The sequence below is a fragment of the Odocoileus virginianus genome, chromosome 9 (assembly GCF_023699985.2).
Source record: "Odocoileus virginianus isolate 20LAN1187 ecotype Illinois chromosome 9, Ovbor_1.2, whole genome shotgun sequence".
Taxonomy (NCBI): Eukaryota; Metazoa; Chordata; class Mammalia; order Artiodactyla; family Cervidae; genus Odocoileus; species Odocoileus virginianus.
This window is the reverse complement of record NC_069682.1, coordinates 5,794,601-5,814,208: the sequence shown is the minus strand read 5'-3', so window position 1 is coordinate 5,814,208 and position 19,608 is coordinate 5,794,601. Positions and strand designations below refer to the sequence as shown.

At 46.0% G+C, this 19,608-nt stretch overlaps 1 protein-coding gene across 2 annotated transcripts in view; it reads right to left on the bottom strand.

Annotated features, from left to right (window-relative positions):
- SPTLC3 (serine palmitoyltransferase long chain base subunit 3) overlaps positions 1-19,608 on the bottom strand; it is a 155,973-nt gene that overhangs the window by 20,384 nt on the left and 115,981 nt on the right. For both annotated transcript variants that reach the window (XM_020892013.2, XM_070471898.1), the window contains exon 9: positions 15,927-16,053. In XM_020892013.2, coding sequence (XP_020747672.2) covers positions 15,927-16,053 — 127 coding nt within the window. The remainder of the gene's footprint in view (positions 1-15,926; positions 16,054-19,608) is intronic.

Genomic DNA, 19,608 nt, shown 5'->3' with positions numbered 1-19,608 from the left:
GTGCCTCCACCTCACTACTCGCAGCTCAAAGACACTGTCAGGGGCTTAATCCACAAGGAGAGGAAAGAATGAGCATCACTTGTGCAGCTATTATGAGCCAGGAGCTGTGTTTTTGGGTCCCCTTCACAGACGAGGAGACTGAGGCTGGGAGATGGCTTTTGCGTTACCCAGCGGACCTGGACATTAGTGGTGCCACCGAGTTTATCAGAGTCTGCTCTTTGAAGAAGCTGTTAAACTCACTCCTGATGAGGTGTGAGTCCCATGATTCATGGGTTCATACATTTCACAAATGAAAAGCCTTCACTGTGTACCAGGGAAGGGTCAGCTGCTAATATGGAGGAGAAGATAAAAAATTCTAGGACTGTATAATAATCTACCAGTTAGGCAAGAAATAATCTACCACTTAGGGCTTCTGAGGTGTTGCTAGTGGTAAAGAACCCACCTGCCAATGCAGGAGACATAACAGACACAGGTTTGATCCCTGGGTCGGGAAGACATCCTGGAGGAGGGCATTCCTCTCCACCCACTCCAGTATTCTTGCCTGGAGAATCCTATGGACAGAGGAGCCTGGTGGGCTATAGTCCATGGGGTCACAAACAGGTAGACCCGGCTGCAGCAACTTAGCATGTGCACACAGTCTACCAGTAGACTGGTAGACACAGGAGATAACAGACACAGGAGAAGGGCTGTAAGACAAACAGAGACAGAGTCGGCAGGATTGCCACATAGCAGTGCTTCTTGAATCCATACAGAGTAAGTGATATGATTTAATTTCAATTTGCATTTAAATAGAGAGCAGTTTCTTAGAAAGTTACTAACAATGGGGAATGAGGGTAATTTGGGAGGCTGGAGTCTTCTGGGAACCTTGCGAATTGGTGATTCTTAAATAAGGGAACACACCAGAGTCTTCAGGGAATCTTTTGTTTTCTAGGATACTCATGGGTAAGTCCCCACCTGCAGAGATTCTGCTCTTGCAGGACTGGTGAGGACCTTCTTGAAAACCTTCCCCTGCGTGACTGTGGCGTGTACCCTAGTTCAAAACCAGCCCTTGTAGTCATAAATTATTGTGGCTGTTGATTCTATGAAGACTCAAGGGTGATTCTAATTGAAGACTCTGGATAGCAATTCTGTCTCCGAGTATTTTTGCATTTTTCTGCTCCATCTACAGACCCGTATGTCAGCTTCCAGCCACCCTTTTCTTTTTGCTCTGAAGATGAGCATTCACTCATGCTTGAGCATTAACTTACTGATCTGTTGAATGGGGATGAGGACAATCTATTTCCTAGGACTTTGGGGAGAATGCTACCCAGTACTTTTCAGTGAAGGTGGCTGTTGTGTGGCAGGATTAAAAGATGGATGTGTCTACTATTTTCAAGGGGCTTATAGATGAGAAACATTAATAATCCTAAACGGTAGAAAATTGAACGCCCTGTGGAAGAAAAACTCTGAGAGTTTGGAGCAAAGACCTAGAGGTGGCAAGTGCATGCCTTGTGCACCAGAGGTGATGGGTGGCCTGCCTGCCTGGAACGTTTGGTTCACCGTCAGGAGAGAGACCCGTGGAATAAGGCCCAGAGGGCTCTGGCTGCCACCCCAGGAGCTGGTGGGCACTAGAGAGCCCGGGCAGCACCTCAAAGCGGACACGCCATGTTCTGAGGGGGTTTCGGAAAAGGAGATTGCAGCCCCTAGTGCGTGGAGTAGGATAACGGACAGGCTGTAGGGGGCCGGGCATGGAGGAGGCCAGGGTGGCAGCAGAAATGGGTGAGAGAGGTGCGGCAGTGATGGCCGTGGCGAACGGGACTGCGGCGGAGGACCCGGCTCCTTGGAGCTCCTTGGAAGGGCCCCAGGGACGGTGCACACAGAAGAAGCCTCCAGGCAGCCCCTGGGGGCAGTGTGTGCAGGATACACCTCTCCAGTGTTCAGAGTGCGTGCTGGGCACTCCCCGAGGGAGCCGAGGGGAGCGGGGAAAAGGTGAGGGGGGCTCAGCAGCTGGGACAACAGGTCCCCCACCTCCAGCTTGCCTCTTTGCCAACAGCGTCGAGGACTGGGAGCCTGATTTTCCTGGGTTCAAAATCTGCTCTGCCACCTCGAGCACGGCATCTCATCTTTCTGCAACTGAGGTTCTTCACCAGTAAAATGTGAATGATGACAGTGACAATAACAGTAATAAGCATGTCTATTTTGTACCGTTACAAGGATTTTATTTTAAGCACTTTGGAGAGCATCTGGTACCCAATAAGTCCTATAAGAGTGTTATAAAGTTATAAAAAAATTTTATAAAATGGACTTCCATGTACATTTCATCTGAAAAAAATTCTACAGTTCAAAAAGATTGAAAACCGTTCATTTTTCAGTCATCATCGAGCACTGAACTGACTTGCTTGGATTTGCCCTCTGAAGCTGTGACCAACAGAAGTGACCTGTGCTATCTACAGCCATTCTGCCTGTTCCTGTAACCTCAGTTTTTTGTTTGCTTCTTTTTTGTTTTGGTGCCCAGGACATGGCTTTTTATATCTTCTTATCTCCCAGAACTAAGCATTCACTAGACTAATATTCATTCTGAGTACTCAAGATGAAGCTTATAACTACTGGAAATTGTTACATAATGTCCTATTCTACAAAGGTAAAATGAACTTTAGGGGCATTAACCAATACTTAAGACCTAATCAGGTTTACTCTGAGAAAGGCCTGGGCTCTTCCTGAAGAAAGAGACTCAAGGAGGCAGAGAGGGGTCTTAACAGGGACATTCTCCACTGCTGACTTAGAAGATGGAGGGCGGGGGTCACATGGTAAGAAATTCAAGCCTCTAGGAGTTGAGGTGGGGTCCCAGCTGACAGACAAACAGGGATCTCAGTCCGGCGACTCTCAGGAACTAGATGATGCTACACCCATGTGAGCTTGGACACCCTGACTTCTGCCTTGCCAGAGACTGCCCAGACTCGCGATCCCAGGACACTGTGAGATAATAAACGGGTATTGTTTGAAACCCCTGAGGTTTGAGACTTCTCTGGCAGGCCAGTGGTTAAGACTCTGTGCTCCCAGCGCAGGGGGCAAAGCTTCAGTCCCCGGTTGGGGAAATAAGATCTCACACGCTGTGCGGCATGGCCAAAAGATTAAAAAGAGGAAGCCCTGAAATTTGTGGTCATCTATTATGCAGAAATGGAGCACTAATACATTCTCTCTAGCCCAGAGCACAGCCACAAATCCACCTGCTTAATCCTCCCCAGCTGTGGCTGGCGGGGTAACTGGTTTTCTCCCCAACTTCTCCAGTCAAGAGTGGGGCTGGGGTACAGCCCCCGGTGTGTTGGTGATTTTTGCTGTTCAGTTGAAAATTAACCTGTGACAGGGAAAACAAAGATCAATGTGTAACTCCCCTTCACCCTCAAAGATCCTACAGCTGGAATCACGTTCTTCTCCAGTTGGACTGAACCGGCAGAGAATTCCACGTGTGTTACATCACAACGCCCCCATCTCACCATCCACACAGAGGAAACAAAAGTTTGAAGAGGAAACTTCTGCAGGACTGATGGTGTAAAAGGATATCTTGTTTGTAGGATGGGAGGAAGGAAGTGGCTACACTATCCTTTTGCCCCAGTGCCATGGAAAAGACAAACAGATTCTCTTTACACTCATGCCGGGTAAATCATTTAAGGCCTCAAAGCAAGTGCAGAATTTACTGATCTGCCATAAAATTCTACCCTTGGCTAACTCAAGGGGAAGTAAATGAAGGGACAGAACATCATGGACCAGTTTTTGAGCCATTTCTGCACAATCAGACAAACTTCCCCTCCTAGGTAGTGTTCCACGGGTTGGCTAATTCTGTTTCTTGGATACCCTCGCCACCCCGCAGTGGTCCTGAAAACCTGTGAGCAGCCATAGGGCAGACAGGCAATGACTTATCACTTTGCTTGCTGACTCCAACCTTAGGTTGCCTGCCCCCCCCACACCGCCCACCACAAAGGCCAGGTAGAACTCGCTTCCCCCCCAGCACAGGTGATTAATCATGGACAGAGGCAGCCTCTCAGTTGAAAGCCAGCCGAGCGTAGCACCTACCATCTGTTCGGCATTAACTGTTGCTGAAAGGCCAGTGGCCTGTAACCGTTTAGAAAGCGCAGCCCTCTGCCTTCTGCTGCTTTCTCTGCATTTCTCTGTGTCTCCAGCTGGTAACCAAGGGGCAAATAGATTTAGGAAGCAGCGGCAGGGGTCTTCTCTGAGCAAGGCCAGGCATCTCAGATGCCAGGGGCTCCAGACAGCCTGTTTCAGGTGGGATTCTCCGTGGACTTCTCTGCACTCACAGAGGGGCTTCAGAGGGACAGAACTAACAAGGTGTGCTGGGGTTTCAGGGGAGAAAAGAATTTGAAGGAAGTCCATTTTGTATTCGCTAAACTCCCTGCCAAGGTAGGTGCTGAGAAGACCTTTACAAACGCCACATCTAATTATCATGTTTTCATCTGCCTGATCACAGTCCTGTCTGGTTGCCCCTCTTTATTCCTCCTAGAGATTCTGGGTGAAGAGTAAGTTAGCAAGGATGGCCACAGGATAAGCTTGATGGTTTGGATGGAAAAGCATGGTTTGCAGCCCTCCAAACAGCTTGCCCTGTAGAGAAGCAATATCTTAGGAGAGAAGTTTGTGAATGAGTCTCATGTCAAATGTGAACAGCAGGAAAGCAAGAAAACTCCACTCGGGAGAGTGAATTGCTGTCACCAGTGTACTCATTTCTTTCCACCTTCAAAGTCCTAAATCTTCCCAGTTAGTATTCCCTTTTTTAAACCTATCAAACTCAAGTGTAAAAATATGTGTGCCCTGTTCCAGGGACCAGAGCAAAGGTCCAAGGTCACAGCTGGAAGGCGCAGGGGCCACTTTCTCCAAGTCCGTGTCGGGTTAGGAGTGGGGTCAGTATCTCACCTGCCAATCTCACGATAAAATTTCACAAATGAGCAGGATGAATGAAATAATCCAGACAAAATATTTTAAAAATGAGGCATGGCTGGATTTTCCAGTGCAAATGCATTACAGTTTAAGTCTCACTCTTTTAAGTTTCCTCTCCGGAGGATAAAGAAAAGAAAAATGATTGAGGTTCATAAATGAATGAAGTTATTTGAAAGATCTTGCCATTTTATTCAACTCATGTTATAAATTGAATAAAAAATAAAAATTTAAGCTCTGGAAAATCTTTAAATAAAATCCCAGATATGATAGAGAATGAATTATGTCGATTGAATTCGCCCATGTGTAAAAAACAGAAGCACACAGTTTTTAATGCTTTCTAAAATAGATGGAATGCTTAAAGCAATGTTGCATAGAATCATATTTTCATATAAACTCAATCCTTATATAAAATTGCTAGTTTAATCTTCCTACCTGGGTTTAGAATTTAGTTTCCCCTTGATTGGTTTGCCTTGATTCGTCACCTGCAGGGTGCTGATATGATGAACATCAGAAGTTTGATACTTTTTTAGCCTCTTTGCCTTTTAGTCTGTGTCCCCAGACAACCAAAGTGTGGCTGAATAAGAGAGTTGGGATGTCTCAAAATGAATCCACCCAATTCAGATAATTAACCCAAATGCCCATGGCTTTAAATTGCATGTTTTAAATGGCAATTTATAATTTTCTGATAAAGATGCAATTTATAATGTTCTGTCTCATCACATCCTCACTTCCCCCCAAACGTCCTGAATTTCTGAGAGTGTGTTACCACTTCCAAAATATACATTCTCCCCCGTTGTGGCTTGACTTCCAGAGCTGTTCCAATTTCATGTCTTTTTAGTTTCTTCTGGGAAGCATTATGCCCAGGGTCTACTTTCGGCCTCCAAAAAGTACACAGTTTTGGGGAATTTAGCACCATCATAATGATAATGATCTCAGTACCTGCTGTGGCCTAGGATCAGGTTCTGTGAAAAAGAAGAAGTGTTTCTAGTAAAAGCCAGACTAGAAGCCCTGAGAATCCCTATGAAAGGAACAGATTCATCTTCAGTCTTTTGGACTTTGTTTTCCTTTTTTCTTCAGCTACTTTTACTCCATTCCAGGTCAAGAGTTTATTTACTAAGTCAATAGAGAAAGACTGGGAAACTGTCTAAAATATACAGTGTCTTCCCACAATATACATTCATTAGAAAGGCTGGGGAGAGAATGTCGTGGACTGAGGTTCAGTACTGTGGCGAAGACTGGCTGGCTATTCAGCGAACCCCTTTCCTTCCCCGAGGCAGATGACTAATTTCATTTCCCAGGGTCCTTTGTGGTTAGGCAAGGTCACACGACCAAGTTCTACCAAGAGGATGTGGGCAGAAACGAAACATGCCTTTTCAGTCATGGCCCCTGAAAACGTCACACACACACAGATCATCCTTGCTCCTTACCCCAACCTTTTAAACCATAGATTGAGGTGGGAGGAGCCACAAGATGGAAGGAGGCTGGGTTAACATCCCTTTTGGACTTTATATGAACAACAAATAAATGTCTATTCTGTTATGTGTTGGACTTTATTACCACAAGGAGTTAAACTTAACTAAAACTGACCTTGTAAGGAAAGATACCATGAAAAATTTTCAAAGATTCAAAATCCTAATGACCGTTTGCTAAATTGGCTAAATGGAAACAAGGGAACTCTAATTTTTCTGTGGGAAATTTAGTTCCTCAATCTCTCATTACTAGTTGCCAAGGAATGTCATGAAAACATGAAACTTCTTGATTGAAAAGGATCCTAAGTGCAAATCACCATTAAGATGTGGGAGAGGAGGGCAGGAGATCCCTCAGCATACTCAGTGGAAAATGCCATTTTGGATGTGTAACAAAACCCTCTTACCTCTATTTTGGCAATACGCCTCAGCTCGGACCGAGGATTAGCTGGTGCCAGTCTTTGCTGATTGCTCTGTGAGTCAGATGCACATTTGAGCTTTGGATGGTGTTTCCATAGGAAACACCGTTAAGTGAGGGATTCAGCTACTACTTGGATAATTAAAGGAGAAACTCCATTTTTGCTTCTGTGATTTGGTAGCAATAACTTGAATTATCCTGCTTAGTTATCTCTATATTAGATGGTGTCCAGAACAAACCTTAGCATATATAATCAGGTAAAACTATTCATTTATCAAAAGAATAGAAAAGGAACTATATATTTTGGCTTATGCATATATCTACCAAGGAAGTGATCATAACTCCAGTATTTGAACCAAAATAATTCTATAAGTAACCTCTAAAGAAATGATACTATAATTATTTATAGAGAGTAATTAGAATTCAAGGAATCTGCTTAGCCCTAAATTTGGTCATTCAGTTTTCATTCATTTATATACTTGCTGCTTGCATGCATGCTCACTCAGTTGCATCCAACTCTTTGCAACCCTATGGACTGTAGCCCGCCAGGCTCCTCTGTTCATGGGATTCTCCAGGCAAGAATACTGGCATGGGTAGCCATTCCCTTCTCCAGGGATCTTCCTGACCCAGGATTGAACTTGTGTCTCCTGCATTGCAGGTGGATTCTTTACCATCTGAGCCACCAGGGAAGCCCATTTGATGCTTAAGTCACAATTACTAAAAATTAACTAATCATTACCTATTTGGAGGACTGGACTAAGGTGTGTGTGTGGCTTACATAAGAGCCAAGGATTGCATGAGACAGAGGAGGAAAGGATTATTTCCTGTCTGTGGCATCAAGATAGGGCTTAGAAGCCTGATGAAGGGTCAGAAGATGAAGAGTGGGTATAGTGGATGTGGGGGGAGAGGTGAGAGTCTTCTAGACAGAAGAAACATGACATGCATGCAGAAGGGTGGTACCAAAGCCTTGTGAATAGTTATAGGATATGGCCAAAGCTCACACTGAATGGGGGGCATCACTCATCCAGCCAACATGAATTGCTTGAGGTTGAGACAGTGTCACTGCATTCATGGCACTTGTATTCTCCTGGGGGAGACAGACAATCACCAAAGAAACAAGAACATAATTTTAGGTGGTGATGGGCCCTATGGAGGAAAATGCTGCGGAATGATGGAGTAGACAGTCACCCACAATGGAGGGGACGATACTTTAGGAAGGATAGTTATGGAAGGTTTGGGGTTGGTGGCACAAGTTAGAAGGGTCACTCCATCATCAACACCCCCCTCCCACAATTCCAGGCTGTGCTGAGTCCAGATTTCATCCAGTCCCCAAGTTTCAGTCTGAAGTTTCTGAGAGAGAGCTGGCGTAGCAGAAAACACAAGGGCACCTGTGTCTGATTTTTGGGAGCAAGGAAGGCCTAGGTGATGGTCCAGGGGTCAACAATGAGGAAAGTGGAAGTTGCTGGAAGGCAGAAAGGACCATCATTGTTTCCTCTGATTTTGACTTATCTGTGTTTTTAAACATGATCTCGACTTCATCCACTAACAGAATCATCCACTCTCCCTTTGCCATTGTTGTTCCTTTTTGAACAGAAACCACAGTCCTCTTTAATCCTTTGGATATTCTCAGTGAACAGAACCAGAGATTTTGCAGGGAAGGGACAGAACGCTCAGTTTTAATTTGAGAATGGGCAACGTCACCATAAACTAGTGATGCTATAATCTAATCAAAACGTGGGTTTAAAAGACATCACCTCCCCAGTTCAGGGGTGGAGAGCCTCCCCACACCAGAGACCAATTTACAGAGGGAAAAGAGAGCGATCACATTAGCTGAATCTTCATTCCTTAATCTTGCCCAAGGCAGCATGGGGACACGCAAACAGAAACCTGGGGCTGAGCTAACAGCGTCTTCACAGAGAATGTTGTGAATACCTCTCAAGTCATGCAAGAAATAAAAAGAACCTCAGAAAATCAGTGTGAGGAGGCCCTCTGTTGGGGAGCATGTCTATTTAACACTTCCTCCTCAGATCTTGGGCTCATCACAATTTTTATTTTCTAAAGAGCAAAGGAAGCTCTGCTTGAGGAAGAACGCCTGTGTTGGCACAATGAGAGGGGTACTTAGATCTCACTTGGGGGGTCAGTTACCCCATCCCTCTCTTACTGACCTTCCTGCTAATGTTTACCAAAGCCTGGGTCTCACACTGAAATGTTCAAAGTGGAGAATTGAGGTAAATATCTGGATAATATCTAAGTTTGATTTGTGAGATGATTGAAGAAGGAAGCTGGTAATACTATTTGTCTCATCTTTTTTTGCAGCAATAATCCCAGTGTACTATATTGAGAAAACATATTAAATTACAAAGGTAAGACAGCTTATTGTGTTCTGTCCTATCAAATCCTGTATAGCTTATTGCTTTATGTCAAGGAAGAACACAATTCATTATTCCATCTCGCCACCCACCCTGCCACTCAGAAGGTGGTACCCAGAGGAAGACACTTTAAGGGCAAGACAAGTGTGATTTTGAAGAAAACTAGAAGATTTTAGAAGAATCTTCTATTTTTCTTTATTGTTTAAGTACAGGAAATTCTATTAGCAACAATGAAAATGCATTCTACTGAAGTTGGATATTATATATTAGAAATTGGAACTCTGTATTTATTTTCACTTATATGTAAATTTTCACTACTCTGTCCTCTCTAGGGAAACTCTATTGGCCACTCAATTATAAACAAACCAAATATTGGTATGTATATGATAGCAAAGAGACTTCCCTGTTGGCTCAGATGGTAAAGAATCTGCCTGCAATGAAGGAGACACAGGTTTGGGAAGATCCCCTGGAGGAGGGCATGGCAACCCACTCCAGCATCCTTGCCTGGAGAATTCCATGGACAGAGGAGCCTGGCCGGTTACAGTCCATGGGGTTGCAAAGAGTCAGACATGACTGAGTGACTAACACTTTCAATTTTTTTATAATAGCAAAAGCGGGTTTGTGATTCACAGAGTTGGTGAATTCCATCAGCCTAGCACTGAAGTAACAGCAGGAAAAGTTGACAAAAATCACAGAGGTCCTTTTTTCAACAGCCGTTTTGGTGAGATAAGGAATGTGTTAGCCAATGGAGCAATCCATTGTGTGTCCTGAGGTGGAGAGGCTTTTTCATCACTTTTTCAGGTGACTGATGTGGTTCAAGTCTGAGAAGCATGTTTCTACATAACAGAACAGAACAGGGGGGCAAACATGTGCAGAGGGAAACATAAAGAGAGCAGAGGATGGAATTCTGGCAACTATAGATGGGGAAGGGGACCCAGCAGAAAAGGAGAGGAAGGACGGACAAAGAAAGAAGAACCAGAAAGAAAAGCATCTTCCACAACTAAGGGAAGACGGTTCTCAGGAAGACAGGGTGAGGTGGAGACGTCTGTCCAGTTTGGCTGGAGGGGCAGCAGCAGGGTAGGTGGGCGGTGCTGACCTCTGAGGAACAGGGTCCAGGGAATGGGCAGAGGACGGAGGCTGGTGGCTGCGCGAGGAGGAGTAAGAGAGCTGGCAGAAGGGCCATTCTTTCAGGAAGACTTGCAGCAACGGAAGGGATGCGACTCAGTGGCCGTTGAAACAAAAGGAGGGGCGAGGGGAGGCTTTTTAGGAGGGAGGAAATGATCACGTTCATAGTTGAGAAAAGGGGCCAGAGCCGTTTAGAAGGTGGGAAGGAAGAGAATCAAGCACCGAGGTGTGGAGGAGATAGGGTCTTGTATTTACTGAGCTGAAAGGGAAAGAGAGAAGGACTCAGCAAATATTTGTTGAGAACTTAGCACTGCCAGGCACTGCTCTCAGTGTAAAGACTAAGACGATACACTTGTTCTCCTGGAGTTTATATTCTAGCGAGGGAAACCAGAAAACAGGCAGATCTGTGGATTATCTGCCTGTTGCTCATGAGGGCTGTGATGACTGAAGCGAGGTGAGGAGGATTAGAGGGATGGGCGGCGGGGGTGCAGTTCAGGACCCAGCGGCTCCTCTCCTGAGGCTGATTCCGAGCAGAGATGGGCAGAAAGTGAGGGAGCGGGTCACACACGTGTTGGCTGAACACGCTGTTCCAGGAAGAGCAGCAAACGTGAAGACCCTCTGTAGGAGCTCTTGCCTGGGCTCCAGGAAAAGCACGGACACCAGCTGCTCTGGGCAGACCAAGCAGGGGAGAGCGTGGTAGGAAACGTGGAAGACCACGCCAGGAGAAGAAGCCTCGAAGGCCACAGTCTGGACTTTTATACTCAGATGGAAAAGAGTGGGAAACTCTGAGTGGAGGAGGGATGCGATCTGAGGGACTTTGTCATAAGATAGCACGCTTGGGGAGTGGGGACTCGCTCCAGTGATCTGGGTGAGAGATGATGGAAGGGGTGGTGGAGAGCGAAAGAAGGGACCCGCATCTGGGTTTACGTCAAAGGAAGTGCTGCTGGATTCGCTGTTCGAGTAGATCATCTCCCCTGAGAGATGGGGAGATTCCAGGTGCATAAACACTGTTGGAAATACCAGAGAAGGAAGAGGAGAAAGGAATCGTTTGCCTTTATCGGGTGCTTACTATGTGTCAGGCATCATGCCGGGTTCACTATCCTGTACTACATCACTTAATCCTTCTACAGCCTCAGTTTATAATGAATGAACTGAGGCTAAGAGAGGGCAGGCAACTGGCCATGCATGGAGCCGTGGTGGGTCGGGGACCGGGCCCCACACAGTTTGGCTGCAAAGCACGCACCCTGAACCCTCCATGTGACACAAACTTCTGTTTTCCCCGAGAAGTGAAAGGTTACCCAGAGCTGGGGGGACAGAGAACCCCAATCAGCAGTTCAAAAAGAATGTTGACTGACTAATTGAAAAATATGCAGCAAAGATTTAAATAAATAAGAAGATGACAACGGTAGACAATGCTTCCTTAGGGGAGTGGTTGGTGGGGCTTGGGGCTCACGCTCCTGCGGCTGTCTGGGTCATAAAGAAAACGGCAGAGCTGCCATCTTTCTGGACCTCTTCAAAAGTGGTGTCCATCTCTGAGCAATCCCCATGGCTGAGTGAGCCCTTCTGCAGTTGCCAGAACTGGCGTGGGACTGCCCCCCAGCTCCCAGTCCTGTGAGACTAACATTCCCTCCATCTCGCTCAGCATAAACACTGACCTGAAACTGAGTGGGCCTGCAAGGTAAAAGTTGAATCATGGAATATTTATTAAGCCAAGCAGTGGGCTGGATACTCAGAGGAACATCAGATTACTGTAAGACGCAGCTCTTGCTCTTGAGGGGCTCCCAGCGTTGGTGTCTGACTGGTGGACCACTCAACGTCCGGTAGGGTGGAGAAACCAAATCTCCACTTTGGGCTCATTGTGCTGTAGCGGGTGATAGGCCAGGGGATGAAAAGGTGCTCGGGGAAGGATCGGGAGGCTTGCAGCCCCTCAGCTTGTGTGTATTCGCTCCGCAAGGAGCCTGGCTGCAGTCAAGGTGGCTGTTTGTGCATAAACATTGTCATTTCACCGGGACCGCTATTTCATCTTTGAACCTTGGCTTCAAAGGAACACTGACCTTATTCCTGCAGCCTGCCTTTCTTTGAAGCGTATGGCTTTGCCTTGCAGATTAAAGTGAAGACATTCATCAAGGAACAGATCTGGCCAACCGCTCCCCAAACTCAACCTGAAAACAAAGCCTTGAAAGGCTCCTATCAGAGCCCGGAGGGGAGAAGGCTAAAGATGAAGGCTCAGAGCAGGGCACTTTTGCAGATCCTGTAAGGCAGTTTGGGGTTGATGTAGTGCAGCCCTTTGAGCTTTGGTCAGCTTTACCCTGGGAGTTGGTCTACCTCTGCAGAAAGGGGTGAGTTAATGCAGTGTTTCCAACCAGTCTTGTTTATCTTATTTAAAGCAGGCACTGTTGTCAATGAGGCCAGGGTGATCATTCACTGGGTGCCTTTGAATTCTTCAAAAGCCATGTCAGGCTGAACCATCTGCAACTTGGCTGATGATTCTATCAATTTTCTTCTCTATCATTTTCTTTTGTTCATTTCTTTGAAAAGAAACTGTTCAATCTTTCTCCCTGCTTCCCCTATCTAGATTCTGAGGACACCGACTGTACATAGCTTTTTCTCTTATTTTTTCTTTCTGTTCTCTCTTAAAACGGCAATAAGACTGAAGAGAGACACTTTAACTGGGAGGTTAAAAATAATGACCAAGCGATTCTTTAATTATGAGGCTGAGAGAGAAAACGAAAGGAAATATCTCCCTCCTTGGAGAGAGAAAAACTGATGACAGATGGCTATCAAAGGGCTTACGATCATATCTTTGAATGTAACTTTTCTGCAGATCTTTTTGATCAAACAGAGTGAGTTCTGTTTGTGATGAAGTGGCAAGGCTGTTCAGAAGCAGAAAGGAAAAGATTGTCAAGTTGGGTATGTGTGAATCACAATGGATGATGATAACATATACCCTACAGGCATCACACTATTGTAAAGTAATTAGCCTCCAAATAAAATAAATTAATTAAAAAAAGAAAACAAACAAAAACATATAACCTACAGGGCTTAAAAAGTCAGTGATCTTTATGAAATCATAGGCTAATTTTCAGAGCAAACTTTTTTCTAGTTATTTGTCTTTAAAATAAGATCAATGGATAATTCTGGTCATCATAGTACAATTCATTTAACTTGCACTTTAACTTAAGTCTCAAATAACTTTTTTTCATTAAGAAATCCATGCAGTCAAGAATATCACTAAGATGACTTTGCAAGAGGCCAGTGGTTCCAGACCAATTTTTTCACATAACCTGGTAGCTCATGTGGGAATGGAGACAGGTCTATTTTGAGCTTCAGTTCTAAAAGATTGAATGATAAATGCTTATTCATGTCCATATTCATACCCATTAATTTACTACTGCCACCTCCCCAAATTCAGCTGGGTCATGGGACTAGTTTTGGCCAGTGGATGGTGAGCAAGATGATAAGCATTACTGCCAGGCTGATGCTCTTTCTCGCTACCATGGTGACTGTGGAGGCCATGTGTTGAGACAGCCAAGCCTCAAGCCAGCAGCAGCCTGAGTCACTTCCCATGAGGGGACGTGGACAGGGAGTTGTCCAATTTGGGTTAGATCTGATATTAGATCTATGAGCAAGAGATAAACCTTGGTTCGGTTAAGTCACTGTGATTTTCCAGGCTTATTTGTTACACTGGCATAATTTAGCTTAGCCTGACTAACCCAGGACCTTGAAGGAAATCTAGTCTTACTTCACTTCCATCCTAAGAATCCTTCCTACGGCATCCCTGAGATGGTGCAAATACTTCTTGAACACTTCAGGAATGATACCAAATAATCTAGCAAGCAATTATATAATGCTTACTATGGATAGAATTGTTTCAGTCATAATGAAATATTTTATATGTCTTATTTTACCTAATTCTCACAAAAACCTTAGCTGGTCAATATCCTTTCCCTTATTTTGCACCTGGAGGAGCTGAAGTACAGAGAAGTAACTTAGAGTTGAACAGATCAATGAAGACACTTGCCTAAGGCCACACAGCAAGTTAAGCAGTGTCCCAGGAGCCAAGTCCCGGCAGCTGCTTTCAGCTTATGCCCTTAAGCACTGCACCATGGATAGACTGGAATCACGTCTCCTTTTCACATGGACTGTTCAGTAAGACACAGAATCATAAAAACCCCAAAGGCAAGGCTGGAAATGACCGTAGAAATCAGTCAATCATTACATTTTACATGGAGGGACAAAGTCACCGTCAAATCCTTTTTTTCTTTAGTGACAAAGAAAATCTATCACATCTTTTCAGCCCAGCGACATGGGGAGCACTAGCGCTCAGCGGAAGGGCCTCAGGGACCATCAGCTTGGAGGTAGGTAAGGGCTTCCCTGGTGACTGAGATGGTGATGAATCTGCCTGCATCGCAGGAGGCTTGGTTTGATCTCTGGGCCGGGGAGATCCCCTGGAGAAGGGAATGGCTGCCCACACCAGTACTCTTGCCTGGAGAATCCCATGGACAGAGGAGCTTGGTGGGCTACAGTCCATGGGGTTGCCAAGAGTCAGATACAACTGAGCGACTATCACTTTTTCAAAGACACCATGATATCCATATCAGCCCTGTTCTAGTCTGTTTTATACAGTAGGTTTCTGGGTAAGGAGTGTATGTGAATCAAGTATTTTGTTGCTTTAATAACGTTAAACAATGATGGACCTCTCCATAGTTCTACTGAAACAGGAGGCTCGCTCGGAACATTGCACTAAACATCATAGGGTTTCACATCAGCTGGGAGGTGGGGCAGGGCACACGGATGGTATAGCCCAGTGGGCAGTTCTGGGGCCAGGACAATTTGCTGCTTCTATAAACACACTCACTGGATTGCTTGACCGCAAGAACTCCCCTAGTCATCACTGTCCCCTATTGTGATATACAGTAGAAGCTCTATAAGCTATATCTTAAAGATAGGAGGTGAAGTCTAAGAGCCCTTGATGAAAGCATATTTAAAAAAAAAAAAGATTAAGCTCATTTGAGTCAAACGAAGTAGCACGTCTTGGCCGTGGAGACCCAATGTCAGAGAAATGGCTGATCAATTATTGTTGTGAGTGTTTTGTCTGTATATACTTGAATGGGGAGTGGGCAGATTCCTTCTCCCCAAACCTTGGTGAGTAATGATTGAAGAAATGAATGAATAAATGAATTAATGAATGAATAGATGGGCGGGGGATTAAAAAAAGAATATTAAATTGACTAGTTCATTCTCAGGGAAACAAATGACCATCCCCAGAAAGCACAGGCAAACACACACCAAAGTAGGCTTCATTTTAACATGACTAATTAAACAAAATTGTCCACATTTGCTGATTACATGAAGGGGTGAATTAGAAAGTGTTCTTTGCTTTAAAAAAGCATTGCCCTACTCACCCTTTCTGTGCACTAATGGCAGTTCCAGTACATTTATGTACTCCATACTATTACACATTATGTACTATTAACGAGCACGTGGCTTAATTTACAAACTGGTTACATTAAGACCAAGCAGTATATTTGAGAAGGGGAGAGGTGGATGGGGCAGAAGGGAGGCAGAGAGCGGTCTAGGAAAGGAATTAATGGGAGATGGGCTTGCTGCAGACCCTCTTACCTTTTGTGGTCCCATCTAGTCCCATGATGAGTTTCATTACTCTGATGATTTGCTCTGCTACCGGGGGGCTCATGGACGTGGCATAAGCAGCGCTATGGGAGTAAGTCCGTAAATAATCCACAAGGTCCTTTAAAGAAGGAGGGAAATCCAAAAAGAAGGCAAATAAATCTGTGTTGGTGGACCCATCTCCACCCATTATAGCAGAAGACATTTGATTCTTGAATGCAGTCTGATTTTCCAGGCACATCACTAAGCTATTTATTTTTTCTGTCCATTCTTCTCAGCCTCTCCCTCAACAACATAGAAGGTATACAAAAATAGGAGCTCCAAATTTGGAGTTGAGGTTTGTAAGGCATCCTCCCGACCCAGGGATCGAACCTGGGTCTCCTGCATTGCAGGCAAATTCTTCACATCCGAGCCACCAGGGAAACTCAAAACCAGATGTGCAAAGGAAAAACGGCTTCCAAGACATTTGTTTGGCTATCCAGGTCATGTTAGCAGTGGTTTAGTATTCAGGAGGGTATAAAGAATGATCTAGAATGTGTCTTTTTATTTTTGTCCCTGAGCATAGTACATGAGCTTGTGCCCATGAAGAAGTAACGGCAGGGGAAGTACAAGATATGCAGACTAATATATGCAGTGAGGCTACCAAAAGGCAGAGGAAAAAGAGGGGATGTGCTGCTTGTGAGTAGACACGGGTGGGATTACGTCTTGAAGAAAGACAAAGATAACAAGAAAAGTTCCAGTGTAAGGGAGCAGCAGAAGGGAGAGGAGAGATTGACCCAACGTGGAGGCAAGGGCAAGATAAACCCCGGTGTGCCGTGGGCTGGAGAGAACCACTGGGATTTTTGCACTGCACTCTTTGGAGCGCTGCCTCGCTGCAGGATGCTGGTCCCTATGGTGGTAGAAATGGTTCTCCACCAGCATGCCTGAGCAGGCTGAACCCGAGGTCAGTGGTAAGCATGCTGAGGGCCAGCAGATGCTCCAATCACTTCCTTCTACAGCGGTGTGGTCTGGGGTGGGGGGGGGGGGGGGGGCTGCTCAGCGCTGGCGCCCGGGGGCACTCAGCCTGGCTGGGAAGACATCCTCCTGGCTCACAGCCTGGGACCCTCGGGGTACCCTGCAGCAAAGCCAGTGCGCTCAGGATGGCTCTGAGTGAGCAGTGGGGTCCATGAAGCGGCAGTCACTTTTCTTCCAGGATCATGAGACAGCTTAGAGCCCCACTTCGGTGTCTTCTCAGTCACTGCCTGGAAGGTGACCTGGGGGGAGCTCTGGTTTGAGCAGACCACTCCTCTTGGCCCCCCTCCACTGGCACATCTGCTCCCACCTCTGTGCTTGCCACCATGCCCATGCCCGCCTGTCAGCTTCCTCCCTCAGGGGTGGGTGTCCTGGTAGCTCACAGTCATGCATCCTTACCCAAGCGTTTTAAGTGTACATTGTTCATCTTCCTATGAACTGGTAACTAAAGTTAGTAGTGACGTAAGTAAGGTACCTGAAGCCACTATGCCCTTTCCTAAATGTTCCCGCAGTAAAGTCAGTGGCCTGCCTCCCAGGCGGCTGGTGGCGTGATGTGTCTGCCTGGCCCCCTGGGGGACCAGGGAGCTCCAGTCCGCCTGCCCCGCTCCCTTTGGAATGTCCTTCGTCTGCAGTCCCCTCTCCCACACTCCTGCTCCCCTGACTTTCTTTCTCCTGCGTTTCACACCTTCAGTCCTTGATTTTTGTGTCTTCTTTTCCTTCTCCATCGCTCTACTCTGGTTTCCTCTTTAGGGCTTTAAATTTTAGATTCTCCATTCCAGTCTTTTTTTTTTCCCCTCTATTTTTCCCTCTCTATATCCTCCCTTCTTTCCTTCCCCCCTGCCTCCCTTCCTCCCCTCCTCCCCCCACTTCTGTCCCCATCCCGCCACCTCTGCGCTCCCTCTATCTTTATTTCCAGCAAGTCTGTACAAGGACAAGTCTGCTCTGGACTATGCTCTGCGTGCAGGAACCTGAGACAAGGAGGAGGACAGAAAGCCTAGTCTCTGGCAGCCATTCTCCACTTGCACTAAAATCAAAATTAAGTTTCTGTTTGTTCTTTTGTTTAGTGAATCTCATAAGCGTTTTCACCATCTGACTGAGGCACTGACCACATGGTATCCGAGAAGTTCACTTTGGCGCATGGAGGATGGGGTGGGGGGGAGCATCAGGGAGAAAGAGGTGGTCATTTTCCAGAGGAGCCGCAGCCAGGCTGTTCTTCATGCTCCTCTATGAGCAGAAGCAGGGGTTTTCTTTCTCTACTGAAAGCTGGTGCCTCCCAGCAGGATGCTGCGTGGGATGCAGGAAATGGGATGATGTGGGCTCCTGTGGTCCAGGAAGGGGAGTTTGAAGGAGGCGACTTGGCCTTGAAGGATGAGTAGATTTGGATCGTTGCAGACAAGGGGAGAGGCATGGACATGGGCTAAAATGAGGAATAAAGATGGCATGTTAATCAGCACAGGATGGAGGAGCCAAATGAAGGCAGAGGGAAAAGCTAGTGCCTCCAAGAAAGGTAATGAGGGGTTGTTCCCTCCAGGGGAGGTCTGACCTCAGAGTTACGAGACAGGCTCTGGAGCCTGGATCACTTAGGTTCAAATCCTGGCTCTGCCACTTACTGATATGAGACCATGGGCAAACTACTAAGCTTCTCTGTGCCTTGGTTTCCTTCTCTGAGAAATGGGATAGCGGTCATACTTTTTTCAGGTCATTATGAGGAAAAGCATCTGCCACATAGTGAATATCTGGTGCTGCTGGTGGCTATTGTTAATGGGCGGCCAGTTCAGACAGTCCGAACACTCAGAGTGTGAGGGGGGAGGAGGGGGCAAAAACCGGACACTTGGAGTGTCTTTATCCCAGCCCCCCGCCCAGCAGAGGGTCATGCTGCATGCTTACGCCTCCGGACACTGGTGGATCTGGGCATCAAAGGTTTGCACCCCGACACTTCCCCCATCCTTACTGGGTGGTGACAGCGAGAGCGAAAAGAAAGGAGAGGCATTTCAAAGAAGGGAGGATCTAGACCTGATGGCAACAGAGCTTCACTGTAGAGACGGTAGAGCTAACAGCTCATGGATAGACCCAGAGCTGATATCCATGGGCTGCTTGAGGCACCACTGTAAGAATTTTAAATGTATTTCACATATATAATTACATGCATTAACACATTTTAGCTTCTCAGTAATGCTATGAGTTAGGTACTGTTTTGATCTCTACTTGATAGGTGGGGTCACTGCATTAAAGAACAGATCAGAACATTATCCCACCAGAAAGTGGCTCGATAACAAGGATTTGGACCCAAAGAGTCTGGCTCTAGAGTCCCCCCTCCTCCCATCCTTTAGCATCAGCTTATATTACTTCTTCAGAGCAGAGGAGCTGGCTTGGTATGGTGATGGGGAGGCCCTGGGGAGTGCAGAGAAGAAGTAGTTCATTGCTACTCATGTGGTGCTTCCCCTAATCCACAGAGGCTGCACCCCTCGGGGGAGGAGAGGAAGGGGGGGATTTCTGATACACCCACCTGTTCACAGTTCTAAATCACAGTTTGAATTGTATCAGTCTCAAAACGTGTCCTACTACTCTTTCTCCAAAGAGACTGGGACCTCCTTGAGAGTAGCAAGATACTGGGACTCTCCTTGAGAGTTATACATTTTATTATATACTCACTTAAAATCTGCAG